Source organism: Acinonyx jubatus, chromosome E1, assembly GCF_027475565.1.
Source record: "Acinonyx jubatus isolate Ajub_Pintada_27869175 chromosome E1, VMU_Ajub_asm_v1.0, whole genome shotgun sequence".
Lineage (NCBI taxonomy): Eukaryota > Metazoa > Chordata > Mammalia > Carnivora > Felidae > Acinonyx > Acinonyx jubatus.
The window spans coordinates 54,697,300-54,722,588 of record NC_069397.1 but is presented as its reverse complement, the minus strand read 5'-3'; the positions used below and the strand labels follow the sequence as shown (position 1 = coordinate 54,722,588).

The 25,289-nt window shown below is 58.4% G+C and overlaps 2 protein-coding genes across 10 annotated transcripts; both read left to right on the top strand.

Annotated features, from left to right (window-relative positions):
- Positions 1-2,662: 2,662 nt before the first annotated feature.
- Positions 2,663-10,338, top strand: WBP2 (WW domain binding protein 2). 3 transcript variants are annotated; one of them, XM_015086114.3, is made up of 8 exons: positions 2,853-3,015; positions 5,057-5,165; positions 6,298-6,433; positions 7,304-7,396; positions 8,046-8,180; positions 8,373-8,495; positions 8,960-9,036; positions 9,140-10,338. In XM_015086114.3, the coding sequence occupies exons 1-8, from the start codon at positions 2,957-2,959 to the stop codon at positions 9,191-9,193; spliced, it is 786 nt and encodes a 261-aa protein (XP_014941600.2). In that variant the 5' UTR covers positions 2,853-2,956; the 3' UTR covers positions 9,194-10,338. The 3 variants fall into 3 exon arrangements, with proteins under 3 accessions (XP_026908029.1, XP_014941600.2, XP_026908028.1); XM_027052227.2 differs by lacking the exon at positions 2,853-3,015 and adding an exon at positions 3,214-3,377; XM_027052228.2 differs by lacking the exon at positions 8,046-8,180 and having other exon boundaries at positions 2,663-3,015.
- Positions 10,339-10,863: 525 nt separating this feature from the next.
- Positions 10,864-24,912, top strand: UNC13D (unc-13 homolog D). 7 transcript variants are annotated; one of them, XM_053212280.1, is made up of 34 exons: positions 10,865-11,192; positions 11,223-11,344; positions 11,566-11,631; positions 12,068-12,207; positions 12,343-12,378; positions 12,654-12,761; positions 12,878-12,937; positions 13,029-13,095; positions 13,338-13,518; positions 13,866-13,910; positions 14,048-14,116; positions 14,292-14,361; positions 14,551-14,655; positions 14,766-14,858; positions 14,933-15,036; positions 16,618-16,735; positions 16,840-17,193; positions 17,276-17,332; positions 17,412-17,509; positions 17,615-17,666; positions 17,745-17,878; positions 17,957-18,077; positions 18,423-18,566; positions 18,772-18,870; positions 18,974-19,180; positions 19,342-19,410; positions 20,282-20,361; positions 21,926-22,031; positions 22,106-22,177; positions 22,584-22,667; positions 22,764-22,884; positions 23,110-23,233; positions 23,670-23,866; positions 24,614-24,912. In XM_053212280.1, the coding sequence occupies exons 1-34, from the start codon at positions 10,993-10,995 to the stop codon at positions 24,733-24,735; spliced, it is 3,825 nt and encodes a 1,274-aa protein (XP_053068255.1). In that variant the 5' UTR covers positions 10,865-10,992; the 3' UTR covers positions 24,736-24,912. The 7 variants fall into 7 exon arrangements, 6 of the variants coding, with proteins under 6 accessions (XP_053068255.1, XP_053068258.1, XP_053068259.1 ...); XM_053212283.1 differs by lacking the exon at positions 11,223-11,344 and having other exon boundaries at positions 10,868-11,092; XM_053212282.1 differs by lacking the exon at positions 12,068-12,207 and having other exon boundaries at positions 11,055-11,192; positions 11,223-11,631; positions 16,840-16,964; positions 17,103-17,193.
- The last annotated feature ends 377 nt before the right edge of the window (positions 24,913-25,289 follow it).

Genomic DNA, 25,289 nt, shown 5'->3' with positions numbered 1-25,289 from the left:
GGGCTTGAACTCGTGAACCTTGAGATCATGACCTGGGCCAAAGTCAACCGACTGAGCCACCCAGATGTTCCTAAGATGTATTTCGTAGTATGGGGTTGGGGGAGAAAGAAAGGAAAGAAAGAAAGAAAGAAAGAAAGAAAGAAAGAAAGAAAGAAAGAACGAACCACCATCTGGTAAACTGCTCCCCAAACTTTGTAATGTCGTGGCACGTATAGAGAATGATTATTTATTCAGAACAAATAGGATCTGTCCTGCTCACTAGGGCAACTGCATGATGCTTTCTGGGCCTTCAGAGGTGACCGGCCACCATGGGGTTGTCCTGGGGCGAAGGGAGCAGTATGGCAGGCATACTTGGGCCCTAGCTTAGCGCACCACTCAAGAAGCTTCCCTCTGGGGGGGAAAAAAAAAGCTCCTCCTCGCTGGAGATCAGGAGGGATTACAGCTCAGCAAAGAGCGATCATTTCTGGAAACAAGCAGAGCTTGTGTGGACTCGAAGGCAGAAGTCTGAGTTCTGAGACTTGGGCCCAGACACGGGGCACTTTGCTGCTGACTTGGTTCAGTAATCAATTGCCCTTGAGCCCCCCAGCATGAGTGCTGGAAACCACTGGCCCCTTTCACAGTTGGGAGATTCTAACACTATGTTCATATGTCATGCATTTATTTTATTATTATTATTTTTAAGTATTTTATTTATTTTTAAAGATTTTGTTTCTAAGCAATCTCCACACCTAACGTGGGACTCGAATTCAGAACCCCGAGAACCAAGCGTCGCACGCACTACTGACCAAGCCAGCTGGGCGCCTCGTGGTCATATGTTTTCATTAAATTTGGAAAAGCCAAACATTGAAGCTGGACTCAACTAGGCCTGCTATCTCTTCTCCACTCTGACTTCCTCTTCAACACATTTCCTCTCCTGTCCAGAGGCCTAACCATGGCCACATACTGTGTTTTCAGGATTGTGTATTTTAGTTCTTTAAGCAAGGCCTCCAAAAGCTTTAGGCCCCACAAAACCTCCAATTGCCTCTGTGACCAATCAAGTTCCGCAAAGGGTGGGGGGATGGGACTGTACTGGTTCCCCACCTTCCCTTTTATGGTCCTCAAAGCTGCCATTCTTGCATACCCTTTACTGGGTGGATTTCACTTTCTTTTTGAAATTTGTTATTAATATTTAGAATGTGCACAACAAACAATTAAACATTACAAGGAAGTAGACAACAAATGCACAGAGTCACCAGCCTGCCCAATTCCCCAGACCCATGCCTCAGTGGGGTAATCCAAAAACAATGCCCGGTGGTTCTTTCCAGAAATTTTAGATCTAGATCTAGATCCTAATTTAAATACAAGCAGAGCTTTTTTTTTTTTTTTTTTTTGAAGCATATTTACACACCCAGTTTGTACTTACACTTGACCTTAGCCAAAAGGCTGAGAAGTGATTATACACCAGTTTGTACTTAACAAACTGGCAATCTTTCTGTATCTGCACATAGAATTTGTCTTCAATTTTTTTTTTCAAACAGCTGCATAGACTGTATGTGCCAAAATTAATTTAACTACTAGGGCAGAGTATATCATGTCCATCATGCAGTGATTCATGCACGTGTCCTGCAAAGTCCCACCTGCTTCTGCACAAGTCTTCACAGAAGGCCAGGGGCACCTCGGTGGCTCAGTCAGTTGAGCTTCCAACACCTGACTTTGGCTCAGGTCATGATCTCACAATTCATGGGATCAAGCCTGGCAATCAGGTTCTATGCGGACAGCGCGGGGCCTGCTTGGGATTCTATCTCTCTCTCTCTCTCAAAAATAAACCTTAAAAAAAAATAAATAAAATCAAACTCTGATCCTGTAAGATTAATGACGCACCGCCACGTGAGGAGTGAGACCCCCCCCCCCATTCCTCCTTAAGATCCACTCAGAGGTGGGGGTAGTTTACATAATAACTGCAGCTGCCCAGTGGACGCCGCCCAGTGCTGGGTCCTAAACTGAGATGAGTCAGCTCTCTTTTGTAAACCATATAATGGGGCTGCCGGTCTCGCTTTATGCCTAGTTCCATTTAATTACTGTCTTGTTTAAATCTTCCAGCTGGGACGCTGCTGGGCTGGCCCGACTGTAAGCTAGAACATTCCAGGAGTAGCAGCGCCACCGCGAGGCCAGCTCGGTGGAGGCGGCCAGGAGGTGGGGTGGCTACCGCTCAGAAGGTGGGTTTGGCGGAGGCGTCAGGTTCGGGCATCGAGCCCTCCCCCCGCACGGACATTCTCACCCCCAACTCGGAGAGTGTGGGTCTGACTTCAAGACATGGATGGAAGTTTTTCCTGGCTCCTCTCTGCCAGCCCGCCACCATGTCCTGGAACTGGGTCCTGCACTCATTTACGAGGCTAGGGACTACCCTAATCCGGGGCAAAATCAGACTCAGGGCTCCATGAATGTTGAGTGAATAAAGATGCGCCAGCAAGTGGCTGTTCAGCATTCCCCACACCAGGTTTAGATTCCTATACCCCTATTAGGTGAGTATGCACTTTTGAGCTCAGGGCCTTTATGATAAATTCCCCTGTGACGTGTTCAGCTGTTCATTCTGGGTCTCTTTGAAGACGGGATGGGGAGTGGGGAACGCGCAGGCCGCTGAGTCAAGCAATAAAGGGAGTCAACCCAGGCCTACGTTTTGGGAGACTACAAACTCCAGAATACATCCTTCCACTAGCGTAGAGAAAGGCCGATTGAAGGAGCATTGCCTTCTGGGAACTGTAGTCTTCAGCTTGTTTGTGATGCAGGCGAAGCCCGGAGGGGAGGGGGAGTGTGAGTAAACTATGACCACGTGACGCTCGAGATCAGGTGGTGGGGACAGCCTCCGTGCAAGAGCTGTGATTGGCTGACTCTAATACGAACGACGCCACTAGGGGCGGGCGCTAGGGAGGCGCAAGCGCACTGCGTTGGGAGTCTCGGGACCCTTCTCCGAGAGACTATGGCGCTCAACAAGAATCACTCGGAGGGCGGCGGAGTGATCGTCAACAACACAGAGAGGTGACAACATTGCGGAAGGATCCTAGAGGAACGAAGGGTGGGAGTGGGCAGCGGGGGGCGGGGGGGGTGGGGGATAAGCCCGTGAAGAGGGGAAACTGATGGGGTGCGGTGGTGGCGGGGTAACGGCTGGAGGCGGGGCTGGTCGAGGAGGAGGTTGCGATTAGCCGTCGGGTGGGGGTGGGGCTGCTGGACGGGGACAGGGCTTGGGGAGACAGGGCCCCGGGGTCGTTCTTGAGCCCCCTTCCCAGAGTCGATGACTTCAAGAGATGGGAACAGCCTTAGACAAAAATAATTGCCGTTTCTTGGGCGTTTACTACATTAGTACGTGTCAGGCCCTGCTTCTCTCCTATCTTATTTAATATGTAAGTACTGCGCGGCAGAACATACTGTTATACACGTTTTACACGTAGGGAAAGTGAGGCACGGGGAAGTTGAGTAACTTGCCTGAGATCACAGAGCTGTAAATAACCAAGATGGGATTCCAGGAAAGGTGTCTTTACTCTGAAGTCAATAGGTTTAACTATCAGTATGTAGCCTTTTAGTATATTCCAGAACTGCTGAGTTTCCAGATGAGAAACTGAGACCCAGAGGTGCCGTTAAATAGGTGGCGCTTGTCAAATGTCTAACACAATTGCCGGCACGGTGTCCGTCCTTGTCTGTTTCTTTCCAATGCATGTTGACTTGGTTTACTCCCAGAACCGAGGTCTCCCAACTTAAGAGTTCTTTCTTCCCACCCCTCCCATCAGTTCTGTCTCTCTCCCCATCTCTGGACCTCTCAGTGGCTTCTCTCTGGCTCCTTGGGCACTGAGAATTGGATCATCCAGCTTTGGTTGAGCTATGCTGACTCTGAAATGCTTCTTGAAGGCAGAAGGCGTTTAGGAGGAGTCTGAGTCACCAGAAGAGACTTGGTGCGATCAGAGCTTTGTAGCCTGCTAAGGCCAGCACCCAGAAATGTTTGATGAGTCAGGAGAAAGCCTGGGGTGCTCCCAGCCTCAGGATACTGACTTCCCCTCTATCTTACGTGCTCAGGTCTGCTGGGCCAGCCTGTTCCTAGTAATGACCTCTTTTCTCTGAGTTGTCCTTCTCTTTTCTGGTACTAGTCCTCTCTCCCACTTAGCCCTCCCCAGTGAAGAAAGTTGTGGTATTTGGGAGGAAGGGGAAGACAAATGGAACCATGTGAACTTGGATCTTGTTATCTTATAATCAGAGAAATCTCACATTGTTCCCAGTTTGTAAGCTGTCTGTGTGAGAGCCAGTCTCCGGCCTGGAAAAACACTTTTGATGCCATTTGGTAACATCTCCTGGGACAAATTTTCTTTCTTTCTCAGTGGGACTTTGTGGGACGAGAATGTATCTATCCTGCTTGGGCCTCCTACCTGGCTTAGGGCTCCATTCTGCTAAATAATAGTGTGCCTTGTTTGAGAAAATTGCGTCTACAGTAATTGAAGTTTAGTGTTTAAAATTTCATGTGTAAAATAGCCTTGCTCTTTTAAGTCATGAATCCCTTTGAGAGTGATCAAAGCCACGGATTCTCCGAGAAAAATGCATGTGCACCATCATCTCAAGGGCTTCGTGGCCTAAAACCCCAGCCAACCCAGGTCTGGAAACCCAGCTTTAAAGGAACCCTGAAGTGAGCCCTTTGGGGATGCATAGAGCCACGTCTTAAAGGGTTTGTGTATTAGGACTCAAAAACAAACCAGCGAAAACAGAAAACACCTATAATAAGGACTCAGAAGAAAATGGGAGAGTTAACCCAGGTAATCTAACCTGATTTGAGGGATTACAGGGTTAAGGCTTTAAAGCCCTCAGCTCCTCTGGTGTGGTCACCTGGGGGTGGGGGGTGTGCGCGGCTTGGGGAAATTCTGCAGACCTCTGCCTTGCTCCTCCCTTCCAGGGCTATATTAATGGTTTCCTTGCAGCAATGTCAAAACAGAGATGCGACATGCTGGACACCTGCCTACCAGGGGCGTGCAGTCCCTGGGGAAAACAGATCATGGCTCCAGACTGGCTCATCAGAGCTTTTCCTCCTTTCTTATCACAGCATCCTGATGTCTTATGACCATGTGGAACTTACATTCAATGATATGAAGAACGTGCCCGAGGCCTTCAAAGGGACCAAGAAAGGCACCGTCTACCTTACCCCTTACCGGGTGAGTTGCACAGTGTGATGATTGGTTTGAAAGCTTGTGTTTCCTGGACGCTGATGGGGGTTTTAGGTCGGCGTCATGAGTCCAGTGGCCTCTGAACCTGGTAAATGTTCGTTCCTCACTCCACGTGTTTCTGTCACATGCTCTTGGGTGCTAGAACCATCAGACTGCTTGTGCAGCTTGAACTGACCCCTGCGTGTTGACTCCATGCAAATTCCAGATTTTTTGCTGTAAAATCTGTGTGTTGTTGGGTCAGTCCCCGCTGCTGGGATGACTGCAGCCTGGAGTAGAGGCTGTTGTTACTTTGATTTCCGTCAGAGTAGCCCACGAGGCCTTTGTGTACATCCAGAGTGACAAATGTGGTAAACAGGATACAGTAGCAGGGCCACAGCCTCCAGCTGGGCAGAAAGCCCGGCAAAACCCTGCAGAGCGAGAAGTGCCAGACTGCGGAGTGGGCCTTGGCCTGAGAACTACCCAGGCCGACTCTGAGAGCCTTCCAGAGAAAGACAAATGGCCATTCTTGAAAAAAGGTTCGCTGCCTGTAGCTACCAAGAGTTAGATTTAAAGACGGTTGGAAGCGGGGCGTAGCTTCAAGTTTTTATCAACGGGCCTTGGCAGAGAGACAAGGGAGCCTCAAAACCCCTTTTCTGTCATCTTCAGCCACAGATGGAAGTCACGGGTTTAAAACAGAGGGTTGTCCCAAGTGCGGGACGGGAAGCTCTTGCTGCTCGTTGGGCAGCCCCCTTCTCCCAGGATCTCACCCCGTCGGGCTACACCTCCCCGCTCTGGAAGCCAGCGCTGCCTACCCCTGCCCCTCTGCCCCAGCGGTCTGCACTTTCGTGCCACATCCGCCACCCCCTCACCACCACTCAAACGGCAGAGCGGTCTGTTCCTCTCACACACGCTGTGAACAGCGTCTTTTTTCTCACAAACACCCACGTTCGGCCTCCAGCCAGGCTGCACGTGGGACCTTTCACTTTCAGAGTGCTCTCCAGAAGCTTCCTCGGTGCAGAGCGCCCTGGGGCTGCTGGGCCCTGGCCGGGGGAGCAGACCCCTCACGCACGGGAGGTGCTAGCTAAGGGGGGCTTCGGGCCGTGGGGTGGGCGCTGATGGCTCCCGTCCTCTCTGCCTGCAGGTTGTCTTTCTGTCCAAAGGAAAGGATGCCATGCAGTCCTTCATGATGCCCTTTTATCTGATGAAGGACTGTGAGATCAAGCAACCTGTGTTTGGTGCGAACTACATCAAGGGAACAGTGAAGGCTGAAGCAGGAGGTGGGTGATGAAGGCTCCGGGCCACAGATGGGGCTTCCAGAGAGGTGCTCTGCCGCGCCTCTGCTAGACGTCCCCTTCGGACCCTTATCACCCCCTGGCCTTGTCCTCTTCCTGGCTCTGGATTAGCTTCCAAGCCCAACACCCAGGCTGCCAGTTGTTCAGCAGAGGTGGGTTTTGGCCAAGGGCTAGGAGATGCTGGCGTTAAAGGTAGCAACTCAGATCACATTCTCAGAGCAAAATCAGCTATGTCACTGAAAACTAAGAAAAAAAATGCTTATCGTGACCTGGGGAATGTGTGCAAAGTTTAGCTGTCAGGCTCTTGGGAGGGGCCTTTTCCCTAGAGCCAGGAAGAGCCAGCTGTCTCTCTGCCACCAGAGACGCCCTGTTTGGTCGCCGGCTTTTGTGCAGACACCAGAGACTTCTTTGTCAAACTTGGCCTTCCCCTCACACCCAGCCAAGTGGAAGCTTGGTCTCCAGGCGCTCATAGTTCCCCTCTGGCAGAAGCCAGGTTCGAGGGGCCAGGGGTCCATCCTTAGGCCCCTTAGGAGGGGAGATCTGCTCTGAACTTGAATGTCACTTGTTGCTGAGTGAACCTGCCCTAGGGAGGCTGCTTCGTGGGGGTGGGAGGCTCTAGGGCTGATGGACTTCCACGGCTGGGGGTGGGGTAACAGGCTTGTTCCAAGAAAGAAGAGCCGCCTCTTCCAAAGAGCGAAGCAGGCACGGGCAGGATGCGGGCACTGCAGAGCCAACCCTTGCCCCGCAGGCCACCAGGTCACTGGCCAGAGACCCCAAGAGAACAGAGAGCCGTCTCTTGAGGCTCTTGAGGCTGTGTTCTTTTCCTGAGCTGTTGACGCAATGTTCCCCTCCCAGGTGGCTGGGAAGGCTCTGCGCCATACAAGTTGACCTTTACGGCAGGGGGAGCCATCGAGTTTGGACAACGGATGCTACAGGTGGCATCTCAAGGTATCAAGGCTCTGAAAGCCCCCGGGGCGAAGGACACACTGACACGCGTGGGTTTAGTTTGTGCATTTGACTTGGTTTACTTTTTATTCTGATTTTTTAAGCACTAGAGAGAGAAAGTCTCTGGGCCCTGGGCCCGCCGGGGCTGGGAATTGAGAAGAAAGCTTGTAATTAGCATCACTCCGGCCTGTACCTCGAAGGCTGGGTTTGCCCTGTCTGGAGCAGGTATAGGACATCTTGACAAAGCTCTTTGGACCCAAGGACATTTTACTGTGGCCTCATAAAAACAAACATGAAACCCAACCTTTAAGCTACCATTAACACTTGAAATCCCCAAGGGTTGTGCTCAGCAGACATCCTCTCGTCGCCCTCAGCCTCACCCTGGCTCCGGCCGGTACCCCATCCCCGAACCTCCCTCTTTCTGTCCATCTGTCCTCTGCCCACCCCTCCCCCCTGCCCTTGACCTCCCCTGCCTTGGCTCTGACCTGCCTCCCCATCCAGACTCCTCACTTCTTCCCTGACCAAGGCTGGCTCCAGCGTGCATGGGGAGTGGAATGGGGCGGGGTAAGGCATGTCTGCTGTGCACATTCCAGGGACCCTGCAGCTCCCCTCGGTAGGCGACACTCATTTCTCTCTCCCCTTGTACTTATAGCCTCCCGAGGTGAAGCCCCCAATGGAGCCTATGGGTATTCTTACATGCCCAGCGGGGCCTATGTCTTTCCCCCGCCAGTCGCCAATGGAATGTACCCCTGCCCTCCTGGCTACCCCTATCCACCGCCCCCACCTGGTGAGTGTGTCCTTTGCTGCCCACCCCTCACCCCACCCACCCACTAACCACCCCACCCAGGCCAGGGGGTTGTAGAGGGGAGACTTGTTCTTCAAGCTGCTTCAGGACTAATTGAGAAGGTGGAGAGGCCCGGGAGCTGCCAGCTGAGGGGCTAGGCTGCTCACTGGCCCCTGTTCCTCTCTTGCCGAGCAGAGTTCTATCCAGGACCCCCCATGATGGACGGGGCCATGGGATATGTGCAGCCCCCACCACCGCCCTATCCTGGGCCCATGGAACCTCCTGTCAGCGGCCCTGATGTCCCCTCTACTCCTGCAGGTGAGGCCCTGGGCTGCTAGCAGTCCTGGGGGGCCAGCCCTCCCCTCTCCGTGGCTGTGTGGAGAGCCTCAGAGAACAGTTAGAGGTCGGCCGGGAGCCCCACATGGTGAATGACCCCGAGCCTTGGACTAGTCCCGGGGACTAGCAGTGTGGTTGCTCCTGGGGAGGGTCTAGATTCCACCCTCACCTCCAGCCTCTTCCCCGACTAGCCTTGTGCCCCGGGGCTGGGAAGGTCTCCCTGTATCGTCTTGTCTTCTGTAACCGCATGGTGGCAGTACCACCTGGCGGGATCATGGGGAGAGAGGGGTAAAGGAGCTGGAAAGAACCAAACTGGACCAGGCAGCACTAGCTGCTGGGGGGGTGATGCCTGGCAGGGGGCATCTATCTCGGTACAGCTCCAGGGGCAGCTGGAAGAGGGGAGGGCTTGTCGCTGGGACTTAGCCCAAGCGTGTTTGTTCTCGCAGCTGAAGCCAAGGCGGCAGAAGCGGCTGCCAGCGCCTATTACAACCCGGGCAACCCACACAACGTCTACATGCCCACGGTGAGCAGGGCCCATGCGCGGGCAGCCAGATGCAGGGGTTTAGGGGTGGGAAGATCCGGTCTCGTGAACCTTCTAATGCGATCTTTCTTCCTTCCTTTCTCAGACCCAGCCTCCGCCACCTCCCTACTACCCCCCGGAAGATAAGAAGACCCAGTAGACCCCTCCCACCCCTGCTTCCCACCCCTCGTCACTCTTCCCTTCCCTTCCTCTTGGGGCTGAGACTGGGGTTCGGGGGGTGATGGAAGGGCCTTGTTCTTCCTCCAGGTGTGATTATAAAACACTTCCCAAGGACTGGTGTTGAGGGAAGGGGGGGCCCCCCTGACTCGGGAGCCGTGCCTCCCAGCTTCTCAAGCTATAGCTCAGAGCCCGCTCAGTCGGCGCCCCTCGGTCGTGCTTCCCTCTCGCCACGCCTGGGGCTCTGTTCAGGAGCATGAGCGTCCACCTCGTTCCCGTCTTGCTCTAGTAGTTTCTCCCCACGGAGACTCTATGGCCACCTCCTGTACCGCAGTCCAGCTCCCTCGTTTTGGAATCCACTTTATACTCGGCCTCGTGAACTCCCTCAGACCAGCCTCGTGTCTTCCTGAGGGCCCCTGCCAGGCCCCCCTCACATTCCCTCCACTCTGGTCTGTGCCTAACCATGGAAACCGGACTGTCAGCCCACATTCCAATCCCAGCCAGCCTCCAGCCCCGGTCACACTTTTCTTCCCCTCCCTGTCCTGTCCTCGGTCGTCTGTCATCTGTCGCCACCGCTTTGTGACTTTCTGGAGCTTTAACGTGAGCTTCCGGGGGGTGGGCCGCCTCAGGACCAGGCCGCCGCGATGGGGAGGGAGCCCACTGCTTCCCTCCGAGTGTTTCTGGTGTTTGTTTCCCTTTGCCTTCTCTCTTTTCTCTCTAGAAGGGGCTTCTCAGACTGGATGCGTGTTCATCCATCCCATCATGCCATTTGGGGGCTGCTGGGTGGGCTGGAACAAAGGCCCTGACCCCTGGGGCCTGGCCTGAACCTGTGTGCTGACCGTGACCTCTCACCAGCCCCTCACCCTGCCCTCTTCCGTTTAAGCTTCATGCCTAATTGGTGATATGCCCCCTGGATGCACTAAAATTTGCTCTCATTTGCTTCTGGACTGGCCGTGAAGTGAGGAGATGGTTATTTAAAAAGAATTCCCTATTTATTTGACAAAAAAAAAAAAAAAAAAAAGGAAAGAGAAAGACAACAACCAGTTAATATATTAACATGAAATAAACCCTGTTTGCACCTTGATTTGTTTGCTGAAAATGTGAAGTAGTAAAAATGAAGTGACTGGACCTGTCTGGCTCTGTGTGTGGTGACCAGCGTGATCTCTTGGGAAAAGAGAACTGGCTGCTAAGGGCCCTGGGGAGACTGTTCCCGCCCCGTGTGAGAGCCCCTTGTTCCCACAGTGCATGGGGGCCCAGGACCACTCCGGCCTCCCACGTCTCCATTCCACGGTGGTTACTCAGCAACCTCGCCCACCCACGGGGTCCCCTGGGGCCTGGGGCAGCCCAGCAGCTGTCCTGGGCTGGGAGCTTTAGAACCAGGGGCCGGGCTGCTGTGCTCACCACCTCGTGGAAGGGTGCCTGTGGGAGGGACATGTCAGGTGGCCACTCCTGCGGGTGCCTTCTCCTTGTGAAGGTCCGTGCCTGGTTGCAGGGAAGAGCCAACCTCCGTGCCCAGGCCTGCACCCCACCTGGGCCCTGGCCTGGAGGAAGGCCATGGGTGTGGCATCTGTGCCTCTGGGAGCTCAGAAAGCCCAGCACTGAAGTGTCCTATTTTCCTGTCTCTCCAGCCTCGTCCTCTGGCCAGCCCCGCCCAGGACTCCCTGGGGTTGGCTAACCCCCTACAAGGGCATGTGAAGGGAGCACCCTCTTGATGTCCTTGTGGGGGCAGGGGCCCCAGGGCCGTCTCCGCCCAGCACAGCTTGGCCCAGTCACCTTGGTGGAATGTCACCTGTGGAGTGGAGCAGGCTGAGCAGTTGGCTGCCCGCTGGGGAGATGCCTCTCTGGGAGCCCCCACCCTGTGCCCTGCCCAGCTCCGCCCTAGGTCTGTGGGTGAGAACCCCACGGACACGGGGGCAGCTCCCCTCGGCCCCTGGCCCAGCGGGGTGCACAGCTGGGAGGGGGCAGGGTGGCGCTGACGCCCCCTGCTGGGGAACGCTGGACGCCCCCCCCACCCCACTCCCCGTCTCCCGGCCTCTGTGGGAGGGTGGGGTGAAGCCGGACCCGCCCACCGGGTCCACCTGCCTCCCGTTCGGGAGAGTTCCTCCCAGGACCCCAGCAGGCCGGAGGGAGGAAGGTACAGGCCTCAGAGGTGGTGAAACCCTGACCGGAACCTCCCCCGGCCCGCCGGCCCCCACCCCTCCCTCGCGCAGGGTGGCACCCGGTGCTCTTTGCATAATCCTGTGGCTTCGCGATCTTCACCCTGTGGCAGCGGCTCGGCAGAGGGGAAGGGCAGAACGGGCCACCATGGCGACACACCTCTCCCAGTCCCAGCGGCGCCCTCCCCTCTTACGCCAGGCCATCAAGATAAGGCGCCGCAGGGTCAGAGATCTGCAGGATCCCCTGCCCCGAACGGCGCAGGAGGTAGGAGTGACCTCAGTGAGGAGAGTGGCCAGGGTGCGGGGCTCCACCTCTCACGGGCTGGGCTAAGGGTGTGGTCCCTTCCCTGCCTTTCGAGGCACCTGGGCAGGACCTTCTGGGTTGGCAGACCGGGGGCTGCCGCGTGTTCTCTGGGCCATCCTGGGCCTCAGGTCTTGGGGTCTGAGGCTCTCTGAGCCTGTCCCTTTCGTGAGGCCACCCGCCCCATCCTCTGCTTCTCCAGCTCCAAAGTCACGAGCTGTTAGGGAGCGGCCCTGCCGTGGGCTGGGGTGCTGGGGGGGGTGGGTGGGGACCAGCTGAGCGGCCCCCAGGCCTGCTTGGCATGTCCCCCAGTCTCCCACCTCCACTTCTGGGCCTCACTTCCGCCGCTGGGTTGTGAGCGTGGCCGACCCGATAAGCGGTGCTGCTTCCTCTGGGGAAGGAAGGGAGGTTGGGGCCACGGGTGCCGCGAGCTCACCCTGCTGGGGCAGCCAAGCGCCAATGGACTTCAGCCGCGGCCGGCCAGGGGACGAGGAAGGCGGTCCGGGGCCTGGACTCCCGGGAGGCCTGCTGTGGGAACAGGTGTGCGGCCCTGGTGGGTGGGAGGCCGGGGACCCCACAGCCCTAGGCCTGGGCCTGCTCGGTGAGGAGCCGTTCCTGCTGTCTGAGCCCTGGTCCAGGCCTTGGGGACATCTGTCTTGTCACCTTGCTCCCCAGATCGAGCCTCCATCCCACCACTTCTCCCCTGAAGAGGTAAGAATCAGAGTGTTGGGGAGGCAGTGAGGTGCTGGGAGGCAGCCCCACATTCTTCAGAACACTCTCCTTGGCCACTGGCCAAGGCTGATGGCAACAGCAGGGGAGGGAGACTTCTGGGTCTTAACCCCTCCCATCCCCCACACGTTGGGGGTGCCTCGTCCCAGCTTTGGGAGTGCAGTGCTGGTGCCAGGGGTAGATGGCGCGGGGCGGGTGGGGGGGCTCGCCTTGCAGTGGACTGACGGGGTCCCTGAGGTGACTGTGCTGTGCCTCAGCGGGCCCTACTCTACGAGGAAGCTCTCTACACCATCCTGCACCGCCTGGGTCAGCCCGAGCCCAACCATGTGAAGGAGGCCTCAGAGCTGCTTCGATACCTGCAGGAGGTGAGCCCAGCCCCCACTCCGCCCGCCATCCTGCAGCCTGGACTAAGGCAGGAGTCCTCTTCCCCACCGGCCGTCCCGCCCCGTGCCCTAAGTCTCTTACGCTCCCATCCCACCAGGCCTTCCACCTGGGGCCCGAGGAACACCAGCAGCTGCTGCAGAAGGTCCAGAAGCTTGAGGTAACCCTGGTCCAGGACCGCCCTAGGCTAGGACAGGGGCCGGGAAGCCCAGCTCCCTCCAGGAGTCAGGCTCACCCTCCTGTCCTTCCAGAAGCCAATATTTTGTCTGAAGGCAACGGTGAAACAAGCCAAGGGCATTCTGGGCAAAGACGTCAGTGGTGAGTAGAGGGTGAGGGTCCCTGAGGGCCTTCTTGCCAACATCTTCTCCCCATCAGGCTGTCCCAGAACTGGGAGGGAGCTGCCATCTCCCAGACGTCCCCTGGGGCTCACCTGGGTGCTGCTGACCCCGGGCCCTCCGAGTGTGTGGATGGGCTGGGGCTCTGCCCCTGGGGTGATGAGGGAGTCTCCCAGGGAGCCTGGCCAACACCCTGGTGGCCTCGTCCTTCCCCCCCTTCCCCAGGATTCAGTGACCCCTACTGCCTGCTGGGCATTGAGCAGGGGGTAGGCGCGCCGGGAGGCAGCCCTGGGTCCCGGCATCGGCAGAAGGCTGTGGTGAGGCACACCATCCCGGAGGAGCAGACCCACCGCACCCAGGTCATCACCCAGACCCTCAACCCTGTCTGGGAGGAGACCTTCATCCTGTACGTGGCCCGGCCCCAGCCCCTATCCCCTCAGTGAGATCAGCGGGACTTCCTGACTCAGGGGAGGTGACTTGGCCTGACCGGAGGAGGAGCCTGCTCCCTGGGCCAGAGATAGACAGGAGGCCAGACAGGACAGAGCAGTGGCCCACGTGTGCAGGCGGGGTGTGGAGGGTTGGACTGGGTTGGTCCGGGGGGTAGGCCAAAGCCTTGCCTTAGAGGACGGAGGAGCAGTTTGCTAGGAGGGGTCGGACTGGACAGTGGCGGAGTGGGGGAGGGAGCTCCCAGGGACAGGCTCTGGTTGGCTCCAGCCCTCCAAGGCCCTCAGCCATGCCCTTTCCTCCCTGTAGGGAGTTTGAGGACATAAGCAACTCAAGCTTCCATCTGGACATGTGGTGAGGGGCGTCCCCTGCCTGGCGGGGTCAGGGAGAGAAAGGGGGCGAGTGGGGGCGGGGTAGACCCTCCTCCCGACGGGGTCAGGGGCTCCCAGGACACCCTCCCTGCCTCCTGCTCAGACCTTTGCCCCCCTCAGGGACCTGGATACCGTGGAGTCTGTCAGACAGAAGCTCGGGGAACTCACCGATCTGCATGGGCTGCGGAGGTGAATGCCGTGGGGAGCAGGTTCCTGGGGAGGGCGTGTGGGCCCCTCTGCCCTCCCCGTGCATGCGGGTTGTCTGCTGGGCTGCAGGCTGTGTCTGGGCCCAGGATGGGGACGGATCCCAGCCTGACCCCTCAGTGTCTTGGCCCATCCCCCTCATGGACCCTGCCTGGAACAGGATCTTTAAGGAGGCCCGGAAGGACAAAGGCCAGGATGATTTTCTGGGGAACGTGGTTCTGAGGCTACAGGTGAGTGGGGTCAGGAAAGAGGCTCAGGAGAGAGACCGAACGGGGGTTCACGAGGAGTTCAGGGGAGCGGTACTGGGTCCGCACCAAGCAGGGCCTGGGGTCTCCCTCCTCTTGCCTCCTCTGCCCCCAACTGTGTGAGATTCATGCCACCCATGGGCACGGGCACCCCCTGCCCGCCCTTCCCGCCAGGACCTACGCTGCCAAGAGGATCAGTGGTACCCTCTGGAGCCCTGCACCGAGACCTACCCCGACCGCGGTCAGTGCCACCTCCAGTTCCAGCTCATTCACAAGCGGGTAGGTTGGGGGCCGGGTGAAGGGACCGTCCAGGGGCCTGCCTGGGGTGGCCGGACGTGCCGCACTGGCCGCGGGGCCCTCCACTCGCCGCCGTGCTGGCCCCGTTGCAGAGAGCCACCGCGGCCAGCCGCTCCCAGCCCAGCTACACGGTGCACCTCCACCTGCTGCAGCAGCTCGTGTCCCACGAGGTCACCCAGCACCAGGTACTGCCCTCCCAGCGCCGGGTGGTACGGGGCTCGCCTGCTGGGTCCTGACACCCCTCCACCTGTCCCCGCAGGCAGGCAGTACCTCCTGGGACGGGTCGCTGAGTCCCCAGGCTGCTACCATCCTCTTTCTCCATGCCACGCAGAAGGACCTGTCCGACTTCCACCAGTCCATGGCGTGAGTGCACGGCCCAGCCGGAGCACCCGGGAGGGTCACCTGTCCTCCTACAGGCTGGCAGCTCAAAGTCGAACCCTTGGGAGATTTCTGTTTGGCCCCACCTGTGTGTTCTAAGTTGTTTTTGTTTTAAGTTTATTTATGCGGGTTCATTTACGTGGGTTGGGCGTACAGAGAGAGAGAAGCCCGAGCAAGCTCCTTGCCGTCGGCGTAGAGCCTGATGCGGGGCTCGAACTCAGATCACGACCTGAGCCGAAATCAGGAGTTGGACGCTTCTCCGGCTGAGCCGCCCAGGCGGTCTCCCTGTGTTTTCAGTTTTGAGTCAGTTGCCCACTTTTACAAATCTGGAGGTTTTCCACATGGAGTCACGTGTCCAGCGTCCCACGGACCCTAAGTGCTGTCGTTCTGCTGGGCTGTAGCTGGCCACGACGGAGCGCATGGCCTCCTCGGCCCCTCACGCTGCCATCGGCCCATGTCACTCCCTGGCATTTGAATTCGCCACCCCTGCCCCAGATCGGCAGCCCCGTCTTCCAGCACCACCACCCTTGAGTCAACAGACTTGCGCGCCGGTATTACCAGATCTGTGTTGAGGGCCTGTCCCATCCCCTGTGCCCCAAGAGGTTGTGGGAACGAGGGAAGGGGCACACGCGAGTCCTCAGATGTTCCTGTGCGGGTGAGGAGTACAGAACTGGGGGCACCCCGGGCGCTGGCCAGGCCAGGAGGAATGACGGTGCCCGCTGCCCTGGGGCCACGGCTGACACTTGGCACTTGAGTAGGGGCCGGAAGGGGGCTGGGGGAGAAGGGCAGCTTGTAGGACCCTGGGCAGGTGGGTATTCCCAGATAGGTGGACAGGGGATGTGGGTGAGGCTGGGCCTGGGAACGGACACCCACAGCGAGGGCCCAGGGTCCTGCGGGGCCCGAGCATGCAGTGCGGTGTCCCGGTCAGGACGAGGCCTGTCCCTGGGCTGCTCTTCTCTTCCGTCCTCCTTCACAGTCCCTCTTGGGCCACATTTCAGCTTGGTCATCACTTCTGTGCAGTGCCCCCTAAACTGTCTATGGGGCAGTCCCAGCTGATGTTTGGCACGTGTGCATGAAGGCTCACGTCTCCAAATCTTTTTTTTCAAAAGAAGCAAGAAATCCTGAATTCTTATTATTTTTTTTATATTAAATATATTTTTTTTAACGTTTATTTATTTTTGAGAAAGAGAGCACCCATGAGCAGCGGGAGGGGCAGAGAGAGAGAGACGGAGAATCTAAAGCCGGCTCCGCGCTGTGAGCGCAGAGCCTGACGCGGGGCTCAAACTCACAATCGTGAGATCATGACCTGAGCTGAAGTCAAGAGTCCGCCCCTTGACCGACTGAGCCAGCCAGGTGCCCCGAGATCCTGAATCTTTAAGTCACAGATATACCAATTTGAGGAACAGATGATTCATTTGCGTGTTTGAAAAACAACTTGATGAGGTTGATGGGGGTCCATAGGAGGTCTCGGGGGCAGGGCACCTCGCTGTCCCTCCCCAGGGCCGGTGAGCAGCGGGAAGGACGCTGCCCCGCCTGGCGGGGCTGAGGGCTTCCTGTCCGCTGCAGGCAGTGGCTGGCCTATAGTCGTCTCTACCAGAGCCTGGAGTTCCCGAGCAGCTGCCTCCTGCACCCCATCACCAGCATCGAGTACCAGTGGATCCAGGGCCGGCTCAAGGCAGAACAGGTGGGCTGGGGTGGAATGAGGGGTGTTGGGCATGCAGAGCTCAGGGTGCGGGAATGGCAGTCCGGGCCCCGTAAAGCAGCTCCCGACTCTGCCTGGCCCTGCAGCAAGAAGAGCTGGCTGCCTCGTTCCGCAACCTGCTGGCCTACGGCCTCTCCCTCATCAGGAGGTTCCGGTCTGTTTTCCCCCTCTCTGTCCCCGACTCCCCAGCCCGGCTGCAATCTCTTCTCAGGTCAGCGGCTACCCCTTCCCCTTCTTCAGTGAGGCCAGGAACGAGGGTGCCTGCAGGGATGCGGCAGCCTGCTGGAGATGGGAGGGGGGGGGGTACAGGGGCAGCGGGCATCCTGGACCCAGCTGTCTGTCCCCACAGGGTCCTGGTACAGATGTGCAAGATGAAGGCCTTTAGGGAGCTGTGCCCCGACAGCGCCCCCCTGCCCCGCCTGGTGACTGAGGCGCTGCGGGTATGGGTACTCACCCTGGGGACGAGGAGGGCACGTGCCTGAGCCTAGTGACCCTCCCTGCTCACCCCCTCTTTGCCCGCAGACCGGCACCGTTGAATGGTTCCACCTGAAGCAGCAGCACCATCAGCCCATGGTGCAGGTGAGGGGGCTCGGGCAGGGCGGCGGGGTGGGGTGCTCGCCCCTTGCAGCCCTGCTCAGCGCACCTCTGTCCCTGCCAGGGCATGCTGCAGGCAGGCAAGGCCTTGCTGAGCCTGGTGCAGGACATCATTGGCGACCTACACCAGTGCCAGCGCACGTGGAACAAGATCTTCCAGAAGTGAGCAGGTGGCTGGGTTGGGAGGTAGTGCGGCGGGGGCTCAGAAGAGGGACCAGAAGGACCCCTGTGTGTGCCACCAGGTCACACCTGTCGCCTTCCTTCCAGTGCCCTCAAGGTCAACCTCTTCTCCATGGCTTTCCTGGAGCTTCAGTGGCTGGTGAGTCTCGCCCCGCGTCTCCGGGCCGTGCCCTCTACCCTGGCTCTGGAGCTCTGTCCCCACGCCTTCCCTTCGCAGGTGGCCAAGCGGGTACAGGACCACACGGCGGCGGTGGCGGGCAGCCCCGTGTCCCCGGAGGTGGGCGAGAGTCTATTCCAGCTCTATGTCAGCCTCAAGGAGCTCTGCCAGCTGGGCCCAGTCCCCGCAGAGAGGTGGGCAGTGGCGGGTCATCACAAAAGAGAGAGGAGGGCTGAGGAGAGGCTCCCAGGCTGAGCCCCGGCCCTCCCCAGGGATGGCGTCCTGGCCCTGGATGGCTTTCACCGCTGGTTCCAGCCCGCCGTCCCCTCCTGGCTGCAGAAGACATACAGTGTGGCCCTGGCGCGGGTGCAGCGCGCTGTGCAGATGGATGAGGTGGGGGCGGGGCCCGAGATCAGGGATGGGGTCCCAGGTTTGGGGGTGGGGCTCGGGGCTCTGCTTGTACCTCCAGGATGTGCAGAAGATGGTAACCGGCTCTTGAAGCCAGTTGTGCAAAACGCCGCCTCCTGATATCCTTGGTGTAAAGCGTGGCTTTCCTTCACGGACTGATCTGTGCAGCCGGGGGATCCCTGGGTGGGGAGCGTCGCTCGCACCCCTGGTAGTCCACCCCCACCCCCCACCCCGCCCCATCCTGCATGCTTGCGGAAGGAAGGGGGGAGGGAGGAGCAGGAATCTGGCAAGGCCTGAGCCTTCCTTTCTGCATCCTCTCCCATCCCCCAGTTGGTGCCCCTGGGTGAACTGACCAAGCACAGCACATCAGCCGTGGATCTGTCCACCTGTTTCGCCCAGATCAGCCATACTGCCCGGCAGCTGGACTGGCCCGACCCAGAGGAGGCCTTCATGATCACCGTCAAGTTTGTGGAGGTGCGGCGTCTTCGTGGGTCCTTCCCCTCCTTTCTAGGACAGCCCCATTTCACTCACCCTCTTTCTCCCCAGCTCCTCCTGCCCCAGCAGCCTCCGAGGCCTGTGTCTTAAGTCTTAAGTCCCCAAGTCACCGAGATTTCCGTGCCTCTCCACATTGACCCCCTCGTGGGCTCGCCCTGCATTGATCCTCCTCTCCCCACCCCAGGATACCTGTCGGCTGGCCCTGGTGTACTGCAGCCTCATAAAGGCCCGGGCCCGGGAGCTCTCCGCAGGCCAGAAGGACCAGGGCCAGGCGGCCAACATGGTAAGGGCCGGACCTGGGTGTCGGGGACCGGGGTGGGGGTAGAGGCTGCCAGTCCCAGCACAACTCCGGAAGCTCTGCCTCCTGTGTCCATGCCTGCCCTCAGCTATGCGTGGTGGTGAACGACATGGAGCAGCTGCGGCTGGTGATCGGCAAGCTGCCCACCCAGCTGGCATGGGAGGCGCTGGAACAGCGGGTAGGGGCTGTGCTGGAGCAGGGGCAGCTGCAGAACACGCTGTATGCCCAGCTGCAGGGCGCGCTGGCCGGGCTGGGCCACGAGATCCGCACTGGCGTCCGCACCCTGGCCGAGCAGGTACCTTGTCTGATCCGCAGGGCCCACCCCCCCGCCCCCCACCGGACTTGGGCTGACGTCCGGCCCCTACCCCTTCCCGAACCTAAACCCAGGCTCCAAGTGGCCTCGCCCCGTCCTCCCCGCACTCACGCCCTGGTCTCCCTCCTGCTTTGTGTCCCCAGCTGGAGGTGGGCATTGCCAAGCACATCCAGAAGCTCGTGAGTGTCAAGGAGTCTGTCCTGCCTGAGGATGTGAGTGGCCCTCCCTGCTCAGCTTTGCCAAAGGGGCTTAGGGTGGCAGGGAGCTGAAGTCGGTGGGATGTCAGCGATGAGTCCCCCAGACTTGGGCCAGAAATGTTCCCTCCTGGACCTCGGTTTCCTCCTTGGATGCTAAGGGGGCAGGGTTGGGTCATTCCACAGACTCTCCCAGCATCAGTGTGGGGACTGCAGTCGGGGAGAGCTTGGACTTTGCAGCCAGACAGATCTGGGCGTGCATCCTTCTCAGCTCCTGTTTGCACAAGCCAGCTGATTCGAGCATCCTCACCTGTCAGGGGGCACAGTGATGCGTCGTACCTTTGGTTTGGGAGACGCTGACTCATTAAGCCATCAACTATTGAAGCACTCACTCTGTCCCAGGCACTGATCTAGGCACTGGGATATATATCAATGAACAAAAATTACGAAAAGTCCGCCCTTCCTAGAGCTTACATTCTGGTGGGGGACGTGGAAGAGCCAAGTACATGTATGTAACTAAAACTATATGTACGTGTGTGTGTGCGTGCACACACATGGCATGTTAGATAATAAGTGCTAGAGAAAATGGAGATATTTTTAGACAGTGGCTGGAGAAAGCCTTCCTCAAGGGTGACAGCTGAGCCCAGACCTAAAGGAAGCCAGAGAAGGAGCCATGAGGATTTCCAGGGGAGGGAACGGCAAAGGCCAGGGCCCCGAGCCAGGACCGTGCGTACAGGAGGCCAGTGTGGCTGGAGCCGGCTGTGGGCAGGGGTCAGCTCCTGCAGGTGTCCCAAAGCAAGTGCACAAAAGCTCCCCGTCCTGTTTGCCCTTCCGAGTCAGGGCATGGGAATGGGCCAGAACCAGACGTGCTGCCCACCCCTCTCCCCAGGCCATTCTGCCCCTGATGAAGTTTCTGGAAGTGAAGCTCTGCTACATGAGCACCAACTTGGTGCAGGAGAACTTCAACAGGTCTGCGGCAGCCTCCCGCCCTGCGGCGCCCCACCGCCTCCCACCAGCCCCTCTTTCCCGGCCTCAGCATCCATTCTCAGGGGAGGATGCAACCAGCCTCTGCTTCAAGGCTCACCTCCAGGGACAGGGGGCTCACTTCCTCACACACTTGCCCATTTCCCTTTAGGCTGAGCAGAAAGCTGCCTTCTCCTTTAGCCGTGGGCTGTCTGTGGGCCGTGCTGGCTCATCTCCCCTCCTGACGTTACAGGCAATGGGTATTCTCCCATGATTCAGGGGAGCTTCTAGTTAGGGTGCCTTTAAAAAAATTGCGTTTAATGTTTATTTTTGAGAGAGGGAGAGAGAGAGAGAGAGACAGACAGAGTGTGAGCAGGGGAGGGGCCGAGTGAGAGGGAGACACAGTATCCAAAGCAGGCTCCAGGCTCTCCACACAGAGCCTGATGTGGGGCTTGAACCCACGAATGGTGAGATCAGATCATGACCTAAGCCGAAATCGGGCACTTAACCGACTGAGCCTCCCAGGTGCCCCTAGTTAGGGTCTCTCTTCGAGCAGGGGCCTGGGCAGCATGGCTAGAAGTCAAGGGTGTGGGCCCCAGCCCACCTGAATTCAGACTCTAGCTTTGCTGTTGCTCGGTGGGCGGAGTGCACAGATTACTCAAGTTTTCCGTGCAGATGATCGTAGTTCTGGCCTTTAATGAGGACCAAGTGAGTCACGTGGGGTGTCGACTGTAGCGCCTGTGCAAAGGAAGTGGTTGGCGCACTGCAGACCGACGGCCGTGGGTCCTCCCCATGGGATCCGGGCTCTGAGGCTGCTGCCCGTGCTCCCCGCGTACCACTCCTGGTGCAGCGGCCCCCGGGAAGCCCGCCTTCTTCATTTCTCAGGCCACAACATGCCATTTGTTCAGCTGAAACAGAGTTAAATCCCCACTCCAGGGATTTCACTCACTGCTGTCTCAACAGCCATTAGAACGTTGTCTGGGGGCATAATAAGCACCCAAATATGTTGGCTACGTTAACTACCTTTAATTAGTATGACCTTCCCTGTTTTTAATTACACAACCCAATTTTTTTTTTTTTTTTTTTTTTTTGTACTTAACTGCCTGAATCTACTTTGGCGTGTCAAAATTCAGTTCTTTCAGGTAGTTAATAGGACTGTGGCTTGGTTGCTATTTTTTTCTCCTGACAGTTTATCCATCCTTATCCATGCTGGAATCTTCTTCATTCTGGCCACTCCTCTACTGAATCCTGATTCTGTCACTGGGGGACCAGCCTCCCCTCCCCACCTTGTTTGTTGGGGTTTGATAATCCTACTGAGCAGGCTTCTCTGCTAGGTTATGAGACACATTGGTTGGGACTGGCCCCGCCCACCTGCCCCCCCCCACCCCTTGTCCTCCCTGCCCCACTCCTGCCTGTGGCTCCAGCCCTACCTGAGAAGAGGGTAGAAGTGGAGGGTGGGGGTGGGGAGGAGCTGGGGGTGGGTCTGGGTTCCTTTCTCAAGAGTGTCTCTGCTTCCTCCCCTTCCACCCTCCTAATCCTGTGACTGATGTCTCTCTGCACCTCACCCCAGCCTTCTGACCCTGCTCTGGACCCACACGCTCACCGTCCTGGTGGAAGTGGCCGCCTCCCAGCGGAGCTGCCCCCTGGCCTCTAGCAGGCTGAAGATTGCACTTCAGGTAATAATAGCAGTGACCACAAATAATCCTGGTGGGAGGCTGCCTGGGGTCACCTCTGATGTCTCACCCCCTAGAATCTGGAGATCTGCTTCTACGCAGAGGGCTGTGGACTGCCACCTGAGGCCCTGCACACAGCCACCTTCCAGGTAGGGGTCTTTTGGTGAGCTGGTTGGGTGGGGGGGGGACACCTGCCTTTCTGTGCTCACCTGTGTCATCACGGATGGGGCCCAGCACGAAAAGAAAATGTGAGCCCCCTTTTCAGAAATTATTGAAAATTTAAAGGCAGCCACAGCAGAGCTTTGGTGTTTTAAAGCGAGCATCAGGTTTTTTAAGCATGGCGAGGGGGTGGCTGTGCCACTGCAGGGGGAGCACGCCTGTGAAGCCCACCCTGCCTGTCCTGAGGGTGCGTTCTGCGGTCGGAGGATCTGGAACGCCCAGTGCTTTCCATATCAAACTGACATCCCCTCTTGGCGGCAAGTTCCCCAAGGGCAGCCCTGGGCTGCGGTTGAGTGTGACAGTTCAGGTGACTTCTCAGCTGTGCCCCGTTCCCAGGCTCTGCAGAAAGAGCTGGAGCTGCAGGCCGCTTCTAGCAGGGAGCTCATCCAGAAGTACTTTTGCAGCCGGATCCAGCAGCAGGTGAGGCTCTTTTCCTCCCTTGCACTCCCTGTGTCCCTGGAGCCCCGCCTCCACTCTGCCCCAGCCGACGCTGCCCATGCGCCCCACCCTTATTAGGCAGAAGCGGCTTCTGAGGAGCTCGGGGCGGTCACAGTCAAGGTCTCCTACCGCGCCTCTGAGCAGAAGCTGCGTGTGGAACTGCTCAGCGCCTCCAGCCTGCTGCCCCTGGACTCCAATGGTGAGTGCAGGCGGTCCACGGCCACTCCCGAGCCTTTGCTCAGGCCCCCTTCCCCCGCGTCTCTGGCAGTTCTCTCCCGAGCGGGAGCACTGTGTGCAGTTTCTGCAGATCGCCAGGAGGGGGCAATGCTGCCGAACAGGGCACTGCTGCGGGGGCCTGGACGAGGCAGGGAGCTGGGGTATCCTTGGCAACGTGGCCTCCCCAGGTGACCTCCTCACTTGTCAGGCTCCAGCGACCCCTTTGTCCAGCTGACCTTGGAGCCCAGGCACGAGTTCCCTGAGCTGGCCCCCCGGGAGACCCAAAAGCACAAGAAGGACCTTCACCCCCTGTTTGATGAGACCTTTGAATTGTGAGTGGGTCCCTGTACCTGCCACCCTTCCCTAGCCCCGGACCTCCCTCGGGCCTGCTCCTCCCACCTGAGGCCGATTGGCTCCCCTGAGATGACCGCATTTGGGTCCCAGGGAGGGGCACCTGGCACAGGGGTTTGCTAGGACCCCGGGAGGAGGAGCAGGACTGGAGGGGAGGGCCCCCACTTGTTGGGCTGAGAGGCTTTTGCTTCCAGGGAAGGTCTGGGGACAGAAGCCCTTGCTTTGAAATATCAGCCCACAGAGGAGGAGTTAGGACATACTAGGCTGAGAACTGGCTTTGCGATCCTAACTCCCACCTGTCTGCCCTCAGCCCTGTCCTGTCCTCAAGATCCAGGGGCGAACTGTGTGTGCGGGTGGGTGCCAGTGACCGTGGGGTGGGGGAGCAGGCAGCTGAGCCCCACTCTGTCCCCCACTCAGCCTGGTGCCTGCTGAGCCGTGCCAGAAGGACGGAGCTTGCCTCCTGCTCACGGTGCTGGACCATGACACGCTGGGGGCTGATGACTTGGAAGGGGAGGCCTTTCTGCCACTACGCTCAGTGCCGGGCCTGACTGGGACGGAGGAGCCTGGCGAGGTGCCTCAGACCCGTCTGCCCCTCACCTACCCTGCGCTCAACGGTAGGCCTGAGCCCCAGGGCAGAGGCTGTGAGGCTTCGGGGGCCTGGGTGCAGGGGAAGGGCAGCCTGTAAAACCTCAGGCAGTGGCCCCCGGGGAAGCAAATGAAGTCGGGGTCAGAGAAATCCCTCCTTGGATGTGGAAGCCAGTGGAGTCTGCGTGGTGGCTCGTGCTGAGTAGATAGCTCAGTCTAATCAAGAGACCAGGGAAATTTGTTAGCCCAAGTGTGGTGGGACCCGCTAGTGGAGGAAGGTCACTAACAGGCTTACTTGGGGAGAGGGCCTGAGGGTCTCTGACCAGGGGGCACAGCCCAAGCATCCTCCAGGCTGGATAGTAAGAATAGGTCACATGTCCAAGCACTTATGAGCCACTTTTAAGCACCTGATGCATATTAACTCTCAATCCTACAACCACCCAGTGTGGCAGGTGGTATTGCTGTTTTACAGATAAGTAAACTGAGGCACAAAGAGGCCGACTCCCTAGCCTAAGGTTCTCATGCAAAAAGGCAAGAGTTGCAGCCTGAAACGCACCTCAGCCTCTTCCAATGCAGTTGGGTCCTTGTCTGTGCCAGTGCGGTTGTGCTAGGGGATAACCTCAGGCTGTCTTGTGAGCTTGGCTGGTGTGTGTCCATCACTAGTTTTCAGGATGGCTGGGGAACGGGTCAGTGCTGTGACCCCCACCACTAGCCAGGCACTGCTTACCCCCACCCCCGGCGCCGCAGGCTGACCCCCAAAACGCCTCTCTTCGCAGGGGATCCTATCCTGCAGCTGCTGGAGAGCCGGAAGGGTGATCGGGAGGCCCAGGTGTTTGTGAGGCTGCGGAGGCAGCGAGCCAAGCAGGCCTCCCAGCATGCCCCAAAGCCAGGGCGGTAGCAGTGGAGGTTGGGGAGGGGGCTGGGTGCCTGCAAGATCTGGGTTCTCCCCACCAGCCTGGCCTAACAGTCCGCAAGGGCCCTGCAAGTCTGGGGAACCCCGGTGTGCGGAAGGCCCAGAGTGTGGATCCTCTCTGGTCCTCCCACCAGAGGGGCCCCTGTGGTATTTATACTCCCTCCCCCTGCCTCCAGCCCTGGCCTCAGCATTCTCTACCAAATTTCAGCACCAGGGGGAGGGGCAGCTGTCTGCATCTCTGGCCCTCGCTCTCCTGTTGGGGAAGTGCTGCTCTGGCAGAGCTGTCTCCCTATTCCAGCCACTGGGGTGGGGGGCTAGGCTCCCGGGGGCCTGCTCTTTAGCTCTCCTTCCCTGGTTCGCTGGGGCTGGGGCTACCGCTGCCCTGAGAGGGAGGGTGGCAGCTATAATGAAGGGAGCCTGGCTCCTCTCCTGAGGCGGCTACTGGGAACCTTCTGGCTCTGAAGAGGTGAGAACTGGCAGGCAGTGGGGCTGGCATAGAGGAGCAGGAAGGACAGCTTGGCCAACTGTGTCTACTGTGG